Source organism: Aspergillus welwitschiae (assembly GCF_003344945.1).
Source record: "Aspergillus welwitschiae strain CBS 139.54b unplaced genomic scaffold BDQ94scaffold_24, whole genome shotgun sequence".
Classification (NCBI taxonomy): Eukaryota; Fungi; Ascomycota; class Eurotiomycetes; order Eurotiales; family Aspergillaceae; genus Aspergillus; species Aspergillus welwitschiae.
The window spans coordinates 34126-51262 of NW_020798718.1; the positions used below are offsets into that span (position 1 = coordinate 34126).

Here is a 17137-nt window from a genome sequence, read left to right on the forward strand (position 1 = left end):
GTTAGTCAATGGAGAAATTTCTCTGGGATGTATCTTTGAGAATGTAGTGGTAACTTGGGTTTGTTTTCCAGCTAAAAATGTGGAATTAGTAATAATTTATGGTCGATATCCTGATCTTGAGGCACCTGACCGTGGAACTATATATAATGGGTCCTACTATACAAACTGACCCTGATCACTCACTCCTGAATCCACTGGCGCTTTCATGCCAATTCATCAATTTCATCACTATTGTCCATAAAAAGGTGTGCCCTAGCGATATTAGCATACTATTCATTCTCTTTTTAAGAAAAGACATGCACTGTCAAGTTTGTACATACGAGTACGAAAGCGGTTAGTAGTGGCTATCGTTATCGGAGCCGTGACTGCCGCGCCTTATCGACCACAAGATTTTCTACATGTTCAGAATCATCGTCGCCACTAAGCAAGTACATTAGCACGCTGAACTGGTCAAGAAACAACATTATTATTACTACTAGCACTATTATCATATACCATAAGAACAAGCTAAACGCTAAAGCAAACCCGAAACTCGACGAGAATTCCGATCGCTCAAACACAACCACCAATCTACTTCGCCGTAAACCGACTCCTCGCCCTCAGCGCCGCCCCAAAGTGATACAGCGCAAACATCCCCGCAATACAACCCACCGTCAACCCCGCCAGCAGACTAATCCCAGGCCCGACCCCCAGATTCACATACAGGGGACGCGCAAACAGCACCGCACCACAAGCCAGCGCACTCCGCATGAGATCATTCCCTGCAAACAGGCTCGCCGCGTACTGTGGGTACGTCATGGGGATGTAGATGAAGATGCACTGGATGACCACGTAGATGCCAATAGTATAGATCAAGATTCCAATTACTGAGACTATCCAGTGCACTGAGGTGCGGGAGGTCCATCCGAAGAGGAAGAGCCCGATCGGAGGCAGGAAACAGGCGAAGAGGGCGGGGATGAGGCGTCGCTCGGGGGACTGCAGACCCCGGGTTCGGATCTCGGGCTCGAAGACTTTATTCAGGTAGATAAAGTAGGCGGGGACGGCTATGGCGAGGGCCACTGCAATGCTGAGGAAGACGAGACCCATTTGGCCGAGGTTGAAGTGGTACATGTCGATGTAGACGATGGGAAAGACTTCAAAGAACGAGTAGTAGATGCCGTAGATGAGACTGGTGTAGATGTTGACGAAGAGAATGGCAGGGTCGAGGACCACAATCTGGAGGGGCCGGTAGAGTGCTTCCATGGCCACTGCGGTGAAGGTGAGCTTCTTCTGGTTGATTTCTGACTGGGAGAGGAGTTTGTCGTTGCCAGTCAGTCGACGGAGGCGTCGTGCGCGTTGGAGGAGGATGGAGTCTGGGAAGGTTTCGGGGAGGAAGAAGAACATGACAACCAGGATAGGGGAAGACATCCAGACTGTCTCCCACAGTGACCAGCGCCAGCCCTCGACGGGGACACTGAAGCCCGAGATGACGGGTCCCAGGGCTGGGCCCAAAGTGGCAAAGGCAGCCCATGCGGAGAGACCGTAAGGTAGCTTCAGGAGACTGAATACATCGCCGATGCTGGCACCGCCTGTTGCGAGGCATGGACTGCCGAAGAAGCCCTGGAGAAACCGGAGGACGAGGAGACCTCCGAATGTGTTGACGACTGCAGCACCAATGCTGAACAGGATAAAGAGAAGAAAGGTGATGATGTATGGCGGGTTACGTCCGACGCTGGGGATCTCGCTAAGTGGGGAGAAGATCATGGGGCCGATGCCGTACCCAAGGACATACAAAGCCAGGCCCAACGATGCAGCTGTCGAGGAGACCCCGAAGCGTTCTTGAATCTGAGGTGCGCTGGGAGTGTAGATGGACGAGCCCATATAGACGACTAAGGTGTAGAGATAGATCTGGGAGACAACGGCTAACTTCTTGCCGATAGACCAGTTTTGGGGATTCTCTGGATCGCGCGTAGTATACCAGTCGACTAGGATTGTACCATCAGCAGTTTTGGTGGGTGCGATGGGTCGGCTAGGAGCCTTCTGCAGTGTCTCTGTCTGTGTGGCAGCCGTATAGATACGTGCCAGGTCCGATTGGGTCTGGACCTTTTCCACGTCCGCCATTGAAGGCACGCGGGACAATTCGGATGCGCCCAATGTTTCTCCATCTCGAGTTTCGGATCGAGAGACATTGTCTGTCGCATCTTCGCGTTGTTCACCCTCCGGGTCGGATTCGGGCTTCGGGGTCTGCTCGCCATCTGCTTCATGTGCGAATAGTGTCGGGGAGGCGGCTTTGTCGGCGTAGCAATGAGGGCATTGGAAATCCGGACGTTCCTCAGGGTGCAGTAGAACTTTATTCCTGGTGATCCAGCGCAGCAGCTGGCCGGCTGTGCTATTGCGGATGAGGCCTTCCATTGGTCAGAAGACTGTACTTTTCTTTTCCTCCTTAGTAGATGGAGAAATTGAGGAGCTTGATTGAATTGAGACTGCGTATTTCATGAGCGCCATCTTCGCAGATTTATACTGATCACGACGCTATACTAGTAAATCTATTCGAATTATTCAGCGCACAGACAAAGGCACCATTCTGCTTCCATGGACGAACGAAGCGGCCATTACTCAGCAACCAGCTGTCGTGCTGCATTGGTGGTGGTTGCGATAAGATTTCGATGATTACTGATCAGCAACGAAGCCACGCCATCATCGACGACTCCAGATACGAGAAGATGCAACATGAGCTGTGCTCGTGTTTTCCATCGCATTCGGTTGGCTGGCTTGGTAAGCGTCCCATAGAGTTTTAGTAGTCCATGGAAAATCGCGTCAGCCCTAGTAGCGTGGAAAGAATACACTGGCAATTTGACTCAATGCCTGACAATCAGATGTCGACATTGAACCAAGCGCAGAAAATGATCTGTGCAGATCTCGGGCATTATTAATGACCTGTCAGATTAGATATCGCAAGAACACCACGAAGCAAAAGCTTAGGATTTTGCCATGTCAATACGCACACTGCGGGTGGGGAGCCTCCCATCTCCGCTGGACTACTCAGAGTACTTAGCTCTCCGAAATAATCCCCACACTGCGCATGGGGACTTTGAGGCTCATCTCCCAGTATCTACTGAGCAAGATTGACTTGGCTGATTGCATCGTGCAGACCAACGTGTCGCGGCCACACAGGTCAGACAATCACCGCTTATCAGCCTCATCTCTTTCTATTCCAGAGCAATTCCGATATCGAAGACCAGAGCAGAATTTCGGATCCATTGCCCTCTGTCAAGCATTTTACGCAATCTCTTCTATCGAAAGTTGCATGATGAACGGGACAGTTTCTGTAGAATAGTGAATTGGATATGGTCAACGTGGCTAACAACCCTTTTTAACGGTCGCTATGGCTGATAAGTGGCCGGATGGATGTCTATAACCATGACAGAAAATTTCTATGAAACTGAAGTCGGACCGAAGAATTCACTGTCATTATCAATCTAAGATCACTTCCACTTTCTCGGACACAATCGGCGGACCATTCATCCGTATCTGCCTGAGGCATGGTAATTCATTCCGATGCCCGCCAATCAGAAGCGTGGAATGTAGCCGAACCGCCGATCCACTCGGGGTGATTCTGCCCGCGGATTGGGTTGAGCTTCATCTTGACTGGTATAAGCCCGAGTTGAGTGAGCATTGCTCACTTAAACACCATCATCAATAGGTCCTCTGTATCGGAGACATTTTTGCACTCTAGTTACCATGCGGGACGCCCAGAGTATGGCCTTGGGTATTTATTACCTTGCGATCACTGCCCGCTATCATGTTTGGCTCAAGCAATTCAATTCCATCCTCTGCCTCACTGCAACCTCGCTTTCAAGCACTCGTGCAGCACTATGGCAACTTTGCGTCAGTATTTCAGTCTCCGAGACTCCGTGAGAGCGGACGTTGCCAAAGTCCACTCCTACTCCGACAGCTCCTCGGGCACATCGACCCCTGAAGAAAAGGCGTCTGCCCTTATACCCGGGATACAAATCTCCCGTCCAGACGAGCAAGATGGCTCTGTTACCTTTCTAGTCGGCTGGAAGGATTGCGATGCTCACAACCCTCAAAACTGGAGTCGCCCAAAGAAATGGTTTTGCACGGTAGCAACCTGTCTCATCGCCCTGGCCATCACCATCCCCGGTACGATAGACGCCCCAGTCTCCGATGCCTTTAATGAACACTATGGCGTGGGCGCGATTGCAGGGTCCATGACCACCGGTAAGTCGACCGTCTGGAATTTCAATGATCGTCAATTGATTTTAATGCCCCTGGCAGGTATGTATCTTATTGGTGTGGGCTTTGGCTCGCTGTTTGTCGGTCCTATCTCGGAAACATTTGGCCGCAATCTTGTCTACTTCACCAATTTGGCCGTGTTTATGCTGTTCATCATGGCAAAGGCATTGGCTCCTAATTATGGTGCTGCCATTGTTTTTCGCTTTCTAATCGGCTTCTTTGGTGCCGCCCCCATGACCGTTGCGGGTGGCACGGTGGGTGATCTTTGGAGCCCTCTCGAGGCCACCTTTAGCCTACCATTTGTCACTTTGGCATCGTATTCCGGTCCTATTCTTGGTCCCATAATTGGTGCTTATATTCCCAAGTCAGCCTTCAACTGGGTCGACTGGATCTCCCTCATCATCGCCGGGACAGTCCTCATCTTTGTGGCCTTGTTCCAGCCAGAAACGTACGGCCCGTTGCTGCTGCAATGGAAAGCCAAGCACCTGCGAGACCAGACCGGAGACCCTCGATACCAGGTTGATGAGTATGCGTCTGCCAGTTCTCTGGGTCGCCGCCTTCTCGTTAATGTCTACCGTCCGTTTCAGATGACCTACACTGAGCCGATCATCCTGGTTTTCTCCTTCTACCTGGTCCTCTTATACATTGTATTGTTCACCTTCCTGAACGGGTTCCCTTTCATATTCACCGATACATACGGGATCTCGACACCCCTGACTTATCTCATTTTCGTGGCCATGCTTGCCGGAGACGCCGTTGCACTGGTGCTCATACCGATCCTCTATCGCTGGACGAAACAGGCAGCGGCTAAGGCAGCGGCCGAAGGAAGAGCCCTACAGGCAGAGGTATCACTCTACTGGGCAATGGTTGGGGGTTCGATATTGATGCCAATCTCCTTGTTCTGGATGGGATGGACCTGCTATGTAAGTTTTCCCTGACCCGTTCTGCGAAACCCAACATGACTGACAGTATGACACAGCCCGGAGTCAGCATCTGGTCACCAATCCTCAGCACTTTCGTTTTCGGCTACTCCCTCGTCACCATCTTCACGGCGACCTACCTCTACATCTGTTTCGTGTACACGATCTATGCCGGTTCGGCTCTCGCATTCGTTTCGTTCAGCCGCTACGTTATCTCGGGCGCATTACTGCCAGCTTCCGTGCCAATGTACCAACACATGACTCCCCACTGGGTTCTCACCATGGTGGGCATCTTAACCACCATCATGGCCCCGGTGCCATTTTTGCTCTATCGCTATGGCCACCGGATTCGGGCCATGAGCAAGCACGTCCAGAATAAGGCTTGAGGCACTGGCGAGCTGCCGTTATGCACGGGCAGTTTCCAGGACGAGGTGCTGATAGACATAAAGTATATAGTATAATGTATAGATCCTACCTCATGGAATAACCCTATTCTTTTTTGGATCTGGAACTTGACTCGAGCAGATCTGTGGCCTGTACTAGATATGGAAGTTTTTGCGATTGTGTGTAACGATAATGACGAATGATAGACGTGTTGTCTTCCTTTTGAGAGCTCAGCATTATCGATGTAGGACTGAACAGTGACTGTTTTGAAGCCATGGACTACAAGAAGCCCCTTTATCGAGCTGACTGAATGTGTCTCATCTTGCAGATAAATGCCTGATATTTCAGGCGTTAGCGTCGTCCACTAGCGCCTGGGCACGCCGCACTCCTTCGCGCTTTCTCACTTTCTCAAACATTTGATAAATCTCACTGACTTCCCGAATGTATTCCATTTGCTTGCTCCGTTACCCTACATGATTGCTGGCTTTCTTGCGCGGTGAAAAGCAACGCCTATTGGAGCGCGTTGTAGCCGGTCAATGGCCTCGACTGACCGCAGTACAGCTGCGGAATCGAGCGACACCAGGGACGATTCCCCGCAGGACGACACCTATGCCGCTCCCTACGGTCGCTCCTGCTTAGACTGCTTTCAGGCCAAGTGCAAGTGCATCTACTCCAAAGCCAGCGGGAAATGTCAGAGGTGCGTATGTGGCTCACATGTCTTAACTCCAATCGTAACATGATTATAGGTGCCAACGCTTGGACAAGGAATGCCGTCAGCCCGCTACTACCCGCCGCTCGACCACACGAAGATCAGCCGTCTCTAAGAGCACATCGAAGACAAACCGGCTGGAGGATAAGATAGAGGACCTGGTTGCGCTGCTCCGGGCAGGCGTAAATCCTGGAAATGCTTCTACAACTTTACTCAGAGAGCTGGCGCAATTACCCGAGAACCAGAAGTCCACCGGCAGCAATGCTGTGTCGCCACCAGGCCATTCTGACATCTCTATGAGTAGCTCAGGACCTAGCTCCGTTTACACACGCCTCACGAATGGCACAGAGTCGACACCAGAAGCTAGCCTGTCGGACGGCGGAGGAGGCTCGTTATCGACAGGCGTCTCAGCCGAGCATGAAATGGAGCCAACAGGCGTTCAGGCAGAGGAATATTTTACTGTGTTTCTCACTCAAATGCTACCGTACTTTCCGTGCATATACGTTCCACCAGGCACTACTGCGCAGAAGCTCCGTCGTGATAATCCTTTTACATGGGTTTGTATCATGGCTATCGCGTCCAAAAGCAGCGCACAACGTCGCATTCTCTTTGATCGAATCAAACAAACGGTTGCGCAAAGATTAGTGCATGAATACACCTGTCGCGAACTTGATATGCTTCAAGGGATTCTCCTATATCTTGGGTGGTATGTATTTAGCCATAACGGATACTGCCTATCGGCTGACATGGGTACCAAGGTCCAATCAGCAGGTCTACAACAAGGCCAACATTTACGTCTTTGCACAGTTAGCAATGGGAATCGTCTACGAAATGGGTCTATTCAACCCAGAAGCGAAGGGGAAGCATATGTTGCTGTGTGTTCATCCAGAACCGCACGAGAACCGTACGGCACCCCCGCGCCAGGTTATGGAGGAGCGCAGAGCTGTTCTGGGGTGCTTTCTATTGACATCCACGTAAGAATTCCTCGCAATCCTGTCTCGTTACCATAACCGATGCTCTAACAATCTCTCAGAATCGCAACCTTTCTGCAGCAGAGTGACTCTTTGCGCTGGACACCTCATTTGGAAGACTGTCTGCGCCTCCTTGAAGAGCAGCAAGAGTGTGCCAATGACGGAATTCTTGTGCAGCAAGTTCGACTTCAATTAGTCACGGACAGACTCAGTTTGGGTAGCAGGTATGGAGGTTCAGCGAGCGTTGAGTCGATGCGACCGTCGCCTTCCGTTTATCTCCGCCCAATGCAGACGCAGCTGCAGTCACGCCTTCAGGAAATCATGAGCAGACATGGTTCTCACTCTAAGGGATATAGTCAGTGTCCAAGGCTCCACAGACCATCTACGATGCCTGTTACTCATCTGCTCTAGAAATTGTCCTCTTGCATCATTACAACACCTCGCTGAGTCTCTATGAATCTGCGCTCCCAAAGGGTGCCATTTCATCAACTGTTAATGTGACGTACGAGCACCTTGACTACCTGTATGGTTGCCTCGACGCCACGAAGTCCTGGTTTGATGTATTCCTGAGCATACCGCCCGGGGAATACATTGGATTCCCCTTCGCCGTGTTCGCCCAAATGGTCCAGAATCTGGCCACTCTCTTCCAGCTCTCCACTCTAGAGAGTTCACTTTGGGATACGACCAATGTTCGACGAACGGCCGATATCTTACAGATTTTGGACACGGTCGTCAGCAATATGAGCCTAGTTGCGACCATTAATGGCCTGGATGGAGATCCTGGAGCAGATATCTTCTCTACAATAGCTCAGACATATCACGCTGTCCGCGTGGGATGGGAAACCAGGCTCTTTACTAACCCCATAGGTTCATCTGCGGTGGATTCAGTCCCACAAATCCTTAATCAGACTCTTTCCGATATCCTCACTACCCCGGCTGATCCTTTACCACTGATTGGGGATAATGATTGGTTGACAGATGCGCTGAACACCATGAACCGCAATGAGAATGGATGATCGGACTGGTGCTCAAGTCAAGCCGAGATTGCATGCCCTACAGCAGGATTACTGGTCGAATGTGGGGATAGTGAAGTAATCTACACCAAGGTTCTGACACTGTCTACGGCGACGCACGCTTGCCAAAATTTTCTGAAGTGGTCACCACCAGCAAGCCGCAACGCGCCAAGATCGAAGATTGTACGATTCCTTAATTTCCTGACGATTGCACAGTAATATTGTATGTAATTTCTACCTTTATCTCAGATGTACACATTGTACGGGGTAGCACTAAGGACAACCCAGATGCACTCGCTATGCAACCAAAGCCAGCCTAACCAGCCATTGCCAACACCGCATAGTTTCTGATATCATTCAATTCCCCTCGCAATCGTGCCTCTAAGGCGAGACAGACCGACATTGAATTGTCATTTGCGAGGTCTTCGTGGCGACAGTATCGGCAAGCGAATATTTGCACCAGCGCTTGTACTTTGTTCAATCCAGTCATTACTACCTGGATCACCATCCGTTTAGAATCACTCTTGCTCAGTTCGAACTCTCCGATCTTGATTGGAGGGAACTCCACAAATGTGCAACTTGAATGAGAACTAAAGACTTTGCAGTCGCTGATAATTCCAGCATACCAAGTGAGGATCTTAGTTATTGCTTCGGCGATCGACGGGGCAAAAAGAGATGCGACGCGGCAATGGCACTCTAGCACCGCAGAAAAGTTGCTCAAAGCGTCTTCATTGAGTCGTAGGACTGTATCAAGGCTGAGCAATTGAGACACATCCACTTGTCGGATATAATACTCGAGCGGATAATCAAGTCTTCCCAGTGTCTCCACGATCATTGGGAGACAAGTGGAGACGTGCCAAGTGGTGTCGCTTGAGCAAGGGGAAGATGCGCGTGAGGAGTGTAGTAAAGATAAGGTGGGGCTTAGTACTGAGTCCATCTGGTTGTCTGACTGCACAGTTTCTGAAGTGAGGGTCGACTGAGGTGTGGTTATGTCAAACGGGAGGTTGAGCTCGTGATCCAGGAATTTCCAGTCATCCAGATTTTGGATATCACAGGATGAATGACTTGTTGTAGATGTGATTTTGGTTTCTGGCGAGCAGTAGATATGACTGTCTGCTGTTGGTTCGGGATCGTAAGACGTAGAGAGCAGGTCCAGATCAATACACGGGTCTGGCGAGCAGGGTTGAGATTTCACAGCAGGGAGGCTAGGTGAGCGATGAGAGAGTCGTGGTCGTCCCTTCGGTCGAATGAGCCCGTAATTGCAAGCTTGCTTCCTCGCCACGCAGCGATCACATCTAGGATGCTGTTTTCCACAGCGCACCTTGGACTTGGCACAGCCGTCGCAGCTGTCACGGGTCTTTCGACGGCTTGTAGTTCTGGAGATGTTGTCCGCCAGGCTGACAGTTGTCGATGGTGATGAGGAGCCAACCATCTTGATTCTGAGATCTTTCAGTTTCATATGAATATCACTTCCATTTTACGGTCAGGTTGCACCCCTAAGAGGGTACTTATGTCCCTTCCACCTTGCTAACAGGTAAGTAATTCTACGAAATCCGTGCAAAATTGAAGCGGATTTGATGTCTACGTGAGCACAACCCCGGAGGTAGCATGATGCAGTATCTGCAAAGGAGTAATATCAGGGGAATAAAAAGTACATCATTGGACCAATTGCAATGTTGAAGAATCCGCCAAGAACCAATTCCGGGCTGGCATCGTCTACTATTTGAGGCTATGGTGGATGTCGGGAATCCCCCGGAATCCCGGTCGAATCCCGGCGGTCAGCGGGTTCTGGCATTGTTGACCGCTTTGTCAGGTGACTTGGGAGGGTTGTATGTTCACGTGATTTGATAGAATCTGGGCATTGTTAGAAGGGTATTATGCATATAATAGATTGAAGGTCATGTGCTGTTCATAATAATACTAGAGTTTAGAGGGATATAGGTACATTAAATAGGAGCGGGGGTCCTATATGACTAGTAATACAGATCTACACTATATCATTCACTACGAGCAGTAGACGACGGCCCAGTGGTTCACATGGTGTATAACAAAAATTCAAAATATACTACTTTCATTATACATATCAAGCTACCAAGTACAATAACAGACAATATATATCTTTAACCTACAGAATAATCGTACCACAATCTCTAATCTAAACAGCCTGCAAAACAGCCATCCCCAGCACACCCGGCACCAACAACGCCCTACCCATCTCTGATAGACCTGTCGGCACCACACCTCCCCCGCTAGACGTCGCCGTCGTGAATGTCAACGTCGCAGCCGCCGTGCCTGTAGAAGCAGCAGGTGTATACGCCGTAACGCTAGCCGGCCAATCCCCGACAGCACTAGGCAATGCCGTCCCAGTGCCAATTTCCACAATCTCATTTTCACCTTCTTTTTGATCATCATCATCCTTCAGCGTCGCAACGCCCACAAACTGGTTATTATAATCCACGGCGACATACATCCGTCTCAGAAAGGGAACACCCAGCTCCGCACGAGTCTTGTAATCTGAATCCTGGGCCTGGATGCCGAACTTGCATAGTCCGTCACGCGTCCACGGGACGAAGAGCTCATCCCAGGACACAGAGAAGGTCATGTTGCCGATGGCTAGAGAGATTGTGTGAGATTCGGTCTCCTGGCGGGAGCAGGGGAGGACACCGTAGAATCTTGAACTGGATATCACGCCGTCCATGGTTATGTTAAGGTCGGTGTAGAGGGATTGGACGGTTGAGTTGGGGAGGTAGGTGATTAGTTCTTCGGTTCTGAGCATCATGGGGGTGGAGGAGGGAATGGGGTAGGTGGAATTCTTGTTGGTGTTGGTGGTTAGTTGGATGGAGTCAGCTTCGACAGTGACGAATGGATTGTTGGTGATGCTGTGGTCTGCAAAGGAGAAGGCTTGCAGGGGCCCGTTGAATTTGGAGGTGTTGATGCCTCCGAAGATGATGCTGGGGGTGGTGGTGTTTCCGTTGTCGCCGATTAGGCTGAAGGATGGGGAGGTGGTGAGGCCGCGGTCGACTAGGATGTAGGGGAAGCTGGTGTTGACGGAGGAGAGACCGAGGGAGCTGTCTATGTGGTGGTTAGATGATGGATAAATAGAGTGGTGAGAGAGAGGGGGGACTGACAGGAAATGTAGGACAGAAGGTACATGTCTAGTGGGACCTTGTCGGTTGCGTGGTCTCCGAGTGTTATGGTATCAAGGTAGGAGTAGTCGACGCCTGCATCGTGTCTCTGTGTGTAGGTGAGATGCTGATAAGTGGATGAATCTGTGGGTTTGTAGAAGCCGAATTCGGAGCACAGTTCATCGTCAGAACAAGTGTAGTCCTCATCGAGGGTGTATGCAGGCTCAACCCTTGAGCGCGTAAGATCAAGTAGGAAACTTAGTGACTGCGCAGGGGTTCCGATTGAGGCGTTCATCCAGTAGCTATCGCCCTGTTGGTTGTTAGGGTTGTCGAGTTAATGACATAGATAAGAGTGGGAGAGCTGACTGACATATATCACTAGAGGAGCTTCTACTGTCTTGGAGCTATCCCGCTTGGCAACATGGACATCCTCAAGATTGCCAAAAGGAAATGGAACCACAAGTGAATCATCTCGCTGGCTCGATAGGGCACTGCTGCAAGTCGACAATGCGAACACGACGGCAAGGCGCAAGGTAGAAGATGGCATTCTGATGGAGCGAAATCACACACATCGACGGTTCTCTGAAATCGGTGTATTGACCGTCAATATCGACGCAGGGTCTTGCTCTTATTAAGTGATGATAGAAATCGCATCCAAGCTCAAAACAGGGCACCACGGGGCACACTCCGCCGCCCGCTTGGCAGTCCCAAGGCCAAGGCCCCAAGGCCCTGAAAGACGAATAACGAGCTCCATATTCAGGCACGTAGAGGAACTATATTTCAGGGGTCCAAGCCATGCGAAATCGGGTGGGGGAAGGATTAACCTTTACTGGTAGAGGTTAGGGTTGCCGAGAACCCGGCGAATCCCAAGTTTGCTTGGAAGAATTGTGATTGGATGGAGAATTGAGCCAGAGACGGAGGTTACATGATGGCTCGTATCAGTTCAAGTTGTTTTTTCTTTTATGCTGCATAGCTAGGTATAACTGCTGGGTCATTATTCCTTTGCTATTTGACCATTTCCTTGGGTTCCTTGGAAATGAATCGTACGAAAAAGCCTCATCCGTTTAAGGCTGACATTAACTGAATGTGGTCAATTCAGCCCAACTGGGTTAGACCACCATAGCCGGGATCACCTGATACAAGCATCCCTCAGGCATCGACTGTCAGGCATCATCTTCTTGCACTTGGGCGGGGCAGTTCATCTCTTCAGATAATCCACCCCAGAAGGTGCTACTAAGACTTGGAGTCAGTTCGATGGGATAGTCTACTATAGCTACGAGTCGTGCTGATTCTCATAGACGCCCTGCCCACCTTGTCCAGGATGACCAGATCCCTCATCGTCTTACTGGCCTTGACCAAGGAAAGGATGAGGCTGAGCAGGGTGGCTTGTCTCATGCCTATCGCTAACGCCCGATTGGCGTGATGAGAAAACCTTCTGTTGGAGCGGGGTAACGGGCGCTATGCTGTTAATCATCTTTCAGCAGGTGCTACTGCTAACCCAATCCCTGCTTTGGAAGCTCCGACTTTAGCTGCAGTACCGAACATGTCCTCCAGCTCCTCCGACACGGATCCAGATACAGATCCACACGTGGTTATGCGAGAACGAAATTATTACAATGGGGTCTACGATACACCCATTGCTACCTTTCTGGCAAATGCGTCTACCTGCTTGGATTGCAATCTGGTGCTGCAGGTCATCGAGGCTGTCAAGCCAGGCTGGGTAAAAGAGAACGCGCATCTCGGTCTAGTTGACTACCACCGGGAGAAATCAGAGGATGACAAGTCTACGATAGTGCCTCAGTTTACCCTGCACCTGCAGCAGTCGGTAGGAATGGCAGGTGTTGACTTGCACCAGCCTACTTCCTTCCACTTTTTCAAACGTGCTGCCACTGCACGCTACGAGCCGCATCATGTCGATTCGCATGCTGGCAAAAGCCCTGAATTCACCGGGAATTTTCTCGCTCAGTCCCTCGAAGTGACGCATGATTCAGGCTCACCAGCAGCCTTTGAACGAGCTCATCAATGGCTATCATACTGTGACGAGCATGACGGAGCCTGTAAGCCTCCAAATCCTGGATACAAGCCGCGGCGCCTTATCAATGTCGGCTCGTCGGATGGGACCCGCCATCCATTCCTCTTCGAACCTGCCGAGCCTGCCCGCTACGCATGTCTCAGCTACTGTTGGGGTAAGGATCTTGACCAAGTCCTGACCACAACGACCAATAACATAGAGTCGCATTACCAAGCTATCGAACTCTCCACCTTACCACTAGCCCTTCAAGACGCCATCACTGTCTGCCGAAACCTCGAGATACCCAATCTATGGGTCGACTCTCTGTGCATCGTCCAAGATGACCGACTTGCCTGGTTACACGATGCATCAGCAATGCACGATATCTATCTCAACTCTTATCTAACCATCTCAGTCAAGGAACCCAACTCATGCAAGTTGGGATTCCTCGGCAAACAGCGCTTCGGTGAGCCTACCTGGCAACAACTCCTTCGTCTCACCCGCCCAGACAACGCCCCCGGCTTAGACCTGTTAATACGCCCAGGGGAGTTCTACCCCAGATCGTATCGAGACCGATCATCTCTCGACAGAAGGGGATGGTGTCTACAAGAGTCCATCCTACCCAACCGCAGACTCTGTTACGACGGCAACGAAATGATCTGGGAGTGTCTCTGTCGCCAGCTCTGTGAATGCGGACATGCAGTGGCACCCCAAGTACCACACCTCACGACCCTGGATTACGGCAAGCTCGGAGCTTCCATCAAAACCGAGATCCTGAAGGGGAAAATCCGCTCTAAGAGACAAGGCTACTCAGAGTGGCACCGGTTTTCGCTGGGCTCACGATCATGGCTTGAGCCTCATCAGGAGATATACCAGAGATGGAGAGACCTTGTCTCGGACTGTTCGCACCGATCACTCAGCAAGAAGCATGACCGATTACGGGCTATTTCGGGACTGGCGAGAATGGTGGGGAATAATATGCGGCAAGGACCCGAAGCAGCAGATGAGTATCTGGCTGGACTTTGGAAGAAAGAGCTCCCTTTTGATCTGTCGTGGGAGGTTGAGCCCCTTACTGAAGGTGCGGAGGTACTGGAGAGTGGCGAGGTAAATGCGAATGAAGCTGCGTATCATATCCCGAGCTGGTCGTGGGCGTCTGTGCGAAGACCGGTCGGCTATCGATTCGACCTTCCGTTGGAATTATGGAAATATGAGCCTGTGGCCGTTGATCAGTGCATCGTGGAGCGAGTTCATTGTCAACATGAGCTACTGGAGGACCCTATGAGTGCCGTTACAGACGGCTCTATTGTTTTAACAGGCGCTTTTGCGCAAGTGAAGCTGATTCACCTCAAGCAAACACAAGGAACCGCTCGAGAAGATCACGAAGGCCTCATCGTCGATGAAGGTGGTATCCAACGGGATACATTTGTGCAATGCTCCACTGGGCACAAGTTGAGAGTGACCCTCGACAAGCTGGAGGTGAACGATCCAGACGAATCGTATTACTGTCTCCGATTGTTTTCGTGGGTATCTAAATACGACCGGAGGATGGGCCCGGAGACATGGTTTCTCGTACTGGCGACATCAACGCGCAAACTAGGTGCTTTTGAGAGAAGGGGTGTTGGTCTGTGGAATACATGGCGAGGTGATGCGGGTAACAGGTCTTGTCCTATTTTCGAGGGGTGTGCAGCTGCTACAGTGGAGATTGTTTAGGTGAGACTGGCGCTTGGTTGGGCTGATGTGGAGACACGGCAGCATAACTGTAATAGATGATCTACATTAGTTTAGCTTTGGGGTGTTATAGGCTGCTAGATTGTACGGTGGACCCAATTTGGCTACCGTAAATATGACTAGGATTGACTGTAGAATGATGAGAACACGAAAATGCTACAGCCTAGTGTGGCTGTGCAATATAATCTACAGAATGCAGCAGCACATCAAACATGTTGCATAATTCCTCATGGTAATTGGAAACGGCAGAAGTGATCGCCAAAAGCACGTGTGAATCTCACTCAGCAATCCCCCTCATCAGTTCATCGCTTCCCCACACACCCTATTGCCAACTTTCCATCCCATCCCATCCATAGCCACTATATTAAGGCTCCAACACAGTCAACTTTTCCGGCTGCTGCAACAGCAACAATGGCCCAGCAAGCACACTATCCTCCGTCGGCGCCCCAGCCTCATCAGCAATAGCAATAGCAATAATGCCCGCACCCTTATCAAACGATCCCGGAATAACTGTCTCATTAGTGGTGATATCGAACGGCACACTAATATTCTGCAACCCATGAAAGAACACCGCATAGTAATCCCCTCCCTCCACGAACACCGGATCACTGCTAAACTCAAGCTGAATCTTCGACCCCGGATGCCCAGTAGTAGTATTCGTCACATACCCAATCTCCGGCAAGTTCTGGTTAGGGTACGGATACTGCGGGTTCTCAGACGGACAACTCCCCGACACCACGAAAGAATTCGTCAACGCCAGGATCTGATTAGCGTAGGGATAAACCGTGTCAGCCGGGCCGGAGAAGGGACTCACGTCCCAGATATCGATGAGAGACCAGGCGTTATGCCGGGTTTCGATCTCGCCGATGGCGACAAGGGCGGAGCGGGTGTCGGTTGTGTTGGCTTCGCGGACGAGGCCGGTGAGGAAGGCCATGCTGTTGACTTCGATGTAGACTTGGAGGGCGAGAAAGGTTTCCGGGTCATTGTTGAAGCCGAAGCTGTAGTTGCAGGGGCCGGGTTTTAGGGATGTAGAGGAGATTTCGTCTTGGAAGATGCGGATGTGGCCGGCTTCGTTGTCGCGGATTTCGGCGATGCGGTCGTAGGTGCTGTTTGGGTAGCCCAAGTCGCTGAAGGAGGAAGGAGTGAAGGCTTCGACGCCTTGTTGGTAGAAGGAGTAGATGATCCATTCAGCGCTGAGGAGGTTTTGGAAGAGTACGTCGTCTGGACCGGCGGGACCGGAGGATGTTGCTGGGATGACACGGGTGTAGTTGACTGGTATGGGGGTGGGTTTGCCGGTGTATGTTGCGAAGAGAGAGGATTCACCGGGGATGGGATTGGGGTCGAGTTTGGGGGATCTGGCTTTGGGGAGGGCTAGAGATAGCCCTATGAGGGAGGCTAGGGGGAGGATGTTGAAGGATAGCATTTTAGTGAGGGACGGACGTGATCGGTTCTGCTAGGATTATAATAGAGGGAATGATTGCTTGAGATGGATAGTGATATTGAGATTATAGTCTCTGCCTGAGACGAATTCAGTGACCTTATATAACATCAATCTGGACAAAGACTCACATCAGACGCATTGACAGCGATGAGCTGCAGCTGCGCCTCTCTGCCCAAGCCATGATTCTCCGGCAGTGCATTTGATACGATGAACATATCGCACGTAACTGTATCGTGATGCAGTCATATTTCCATCTCCGTCAGTTAGAAAGTCGATCAATTGTAACAGCATCTCATATGCATATGGAGCTAACCTAATCGGGAAGGTGATTCGTAGGACGAAAGAATTCTCCCGATGCGGCAATGCGGGATTGGCGGCGGCATCTCGGAAACTCAACGATCCACGGCGAACCATCGAAGAATACGAGCCGTGCAACGTGGACTCAGCCTCCCATCAGATAGGCATCCCTCATATTCCTAGAAAGGTGCTAAGACAAGCATTTTTGGTACGTAACTTGGCATGTGTCGAAAAGTGAATTTTAACGTTTCGCACGGAGAATCCCTCCGATCCGATGCTGCTGCCTTGGGCCTTTTAAGGGC

At 50.7% G+C, this 17137-nt stretch overlaps 7 protein-coding genes across 7 annotated transcripts; 3 read left to right on the plus strand and 4 right to left on the minus strand.

Annotated features, from left to right (window-relative positions):
* Positions 1–445: 445 nt before the first annotated feature.
* Positions 446–2559, minus strand: BDQ94DRAFT_147135 (MFS transporter). Its single transcript, XM_026766966.1, has one exon. It carries the CDS (start codon positions 2389–2391, stop codon positions 571–573), a length of 1821 nt encoding a protein of 606 aa, XP_026624315.1. The 5' UTR covers positions 2392–2559; the 3' UTR covers positions 446–570.
* Positions 2560–3854: 1295 nt separating this feature from the next.
* BDQ94DRAFT_180378 (major facilitator superfamily domain-containing protein) lies at positions 3855–5543 on the plus strand (the record flags this gene model as incomplete). Its single annotated transcript, XM_026773608.1, has 3 exons — positions 3855–4221; positions 4279–5159; positions 5216–5543. The coding sequence occupies 3 exons, from the start codon at positions 3855–3857 to the stop codon at positions 5540–5542; spliced, it is 1575 nt and encodes a 524-aa protein (XP_026624316.1).
* A 433-nt stretch (positions 5544–5976) lies between these two features.
* Positions 5977–8393, plus strand: BDQ94DRAFT_59536 (Zn(II)2Cys6 transcription factor). Its single transcript, XM_026776135.1, has 5 exons — positions 5977–6237; positions 6287–6955; positions 7008–7223; positions 7283–7575; positions 7632–8393. Exons 1-5 carry the CDS (start codon positions 6077–6079, stop codon positions 8234–8236), a joined length of 1944 nt encoding a protein of 647 aa, XP_026624317.1. The 5' UTR covers positions 5977–6076; the 3' UTR covers positions 8237–8393.
* BDQ94DRAFT_59537 (uncharacterized protein) lies at positions 8394–9895 on the minus strand. The gene has a single exon (XM_026776136.1). It carries the CDS (start codon positions 9690–9692, stop codon positions 8550–8552), a length of 1143 nt encoding a protein of 380 aa, XP_026624318.1. The 5' UTR covers positions 9693–9895; the 3' UTR covers positions 8394–8549.
* Positions 9896–10358: 463 nt separating this feature from the next.
* On the minus strand, positions 10359–11905 carry BDQ94DRAFT_180380 (aspartic peptidase domain-containing protein; the record flags this gene model as incomplete). Its single annotated transcript, XM_026773609.1, has 3 exons — positions 10359–11305; positions 11362–11668; positions 11729–11905. 3 exons carry the CDS (start codon positions 11903–11905, stop codon positions 10389–10391), a joined length of 1401 nt encoding a protein of 466 aa, XP_026624319.1. The 3' UTR covers positions 10359–10388.
* Positions 11906–12585: 680 nt separating this feature from the next.
* Positions 12586–15257, plus strand: BDQ94DRAFT_147138 (HET domain-containing protein). The gene has a single exon (XM_026766967.1). It carries the CDS (start codon positions 12902–12904, stop codon positions 15077–15079), a length of 2178 nt encoding a protein of 725 aa, XP_026624320.1. The 5' UTR covers positions 12586–12901; the 3' UTR covers positions 15080–15257.
* Positions 15258–15461: 204 nt separating this feature from the next.
* Positions 15462–16520, minus strand: BDQ94DRAFT_172072 (uncharacterized protein; the record flags this gene model as incomplete). The annotated part of the gene is made up of 1 exon (XM_026771890.1): positions 15462–16520. One exon carries the CDS (start codon positions 16518–16520, stop codon positions 15462–15464), a length of 1059 nt encoding a protein of 352 aa, XP_026624321.1.
* Positions 16521–17137: the final 617 nt, after the last annotated feature.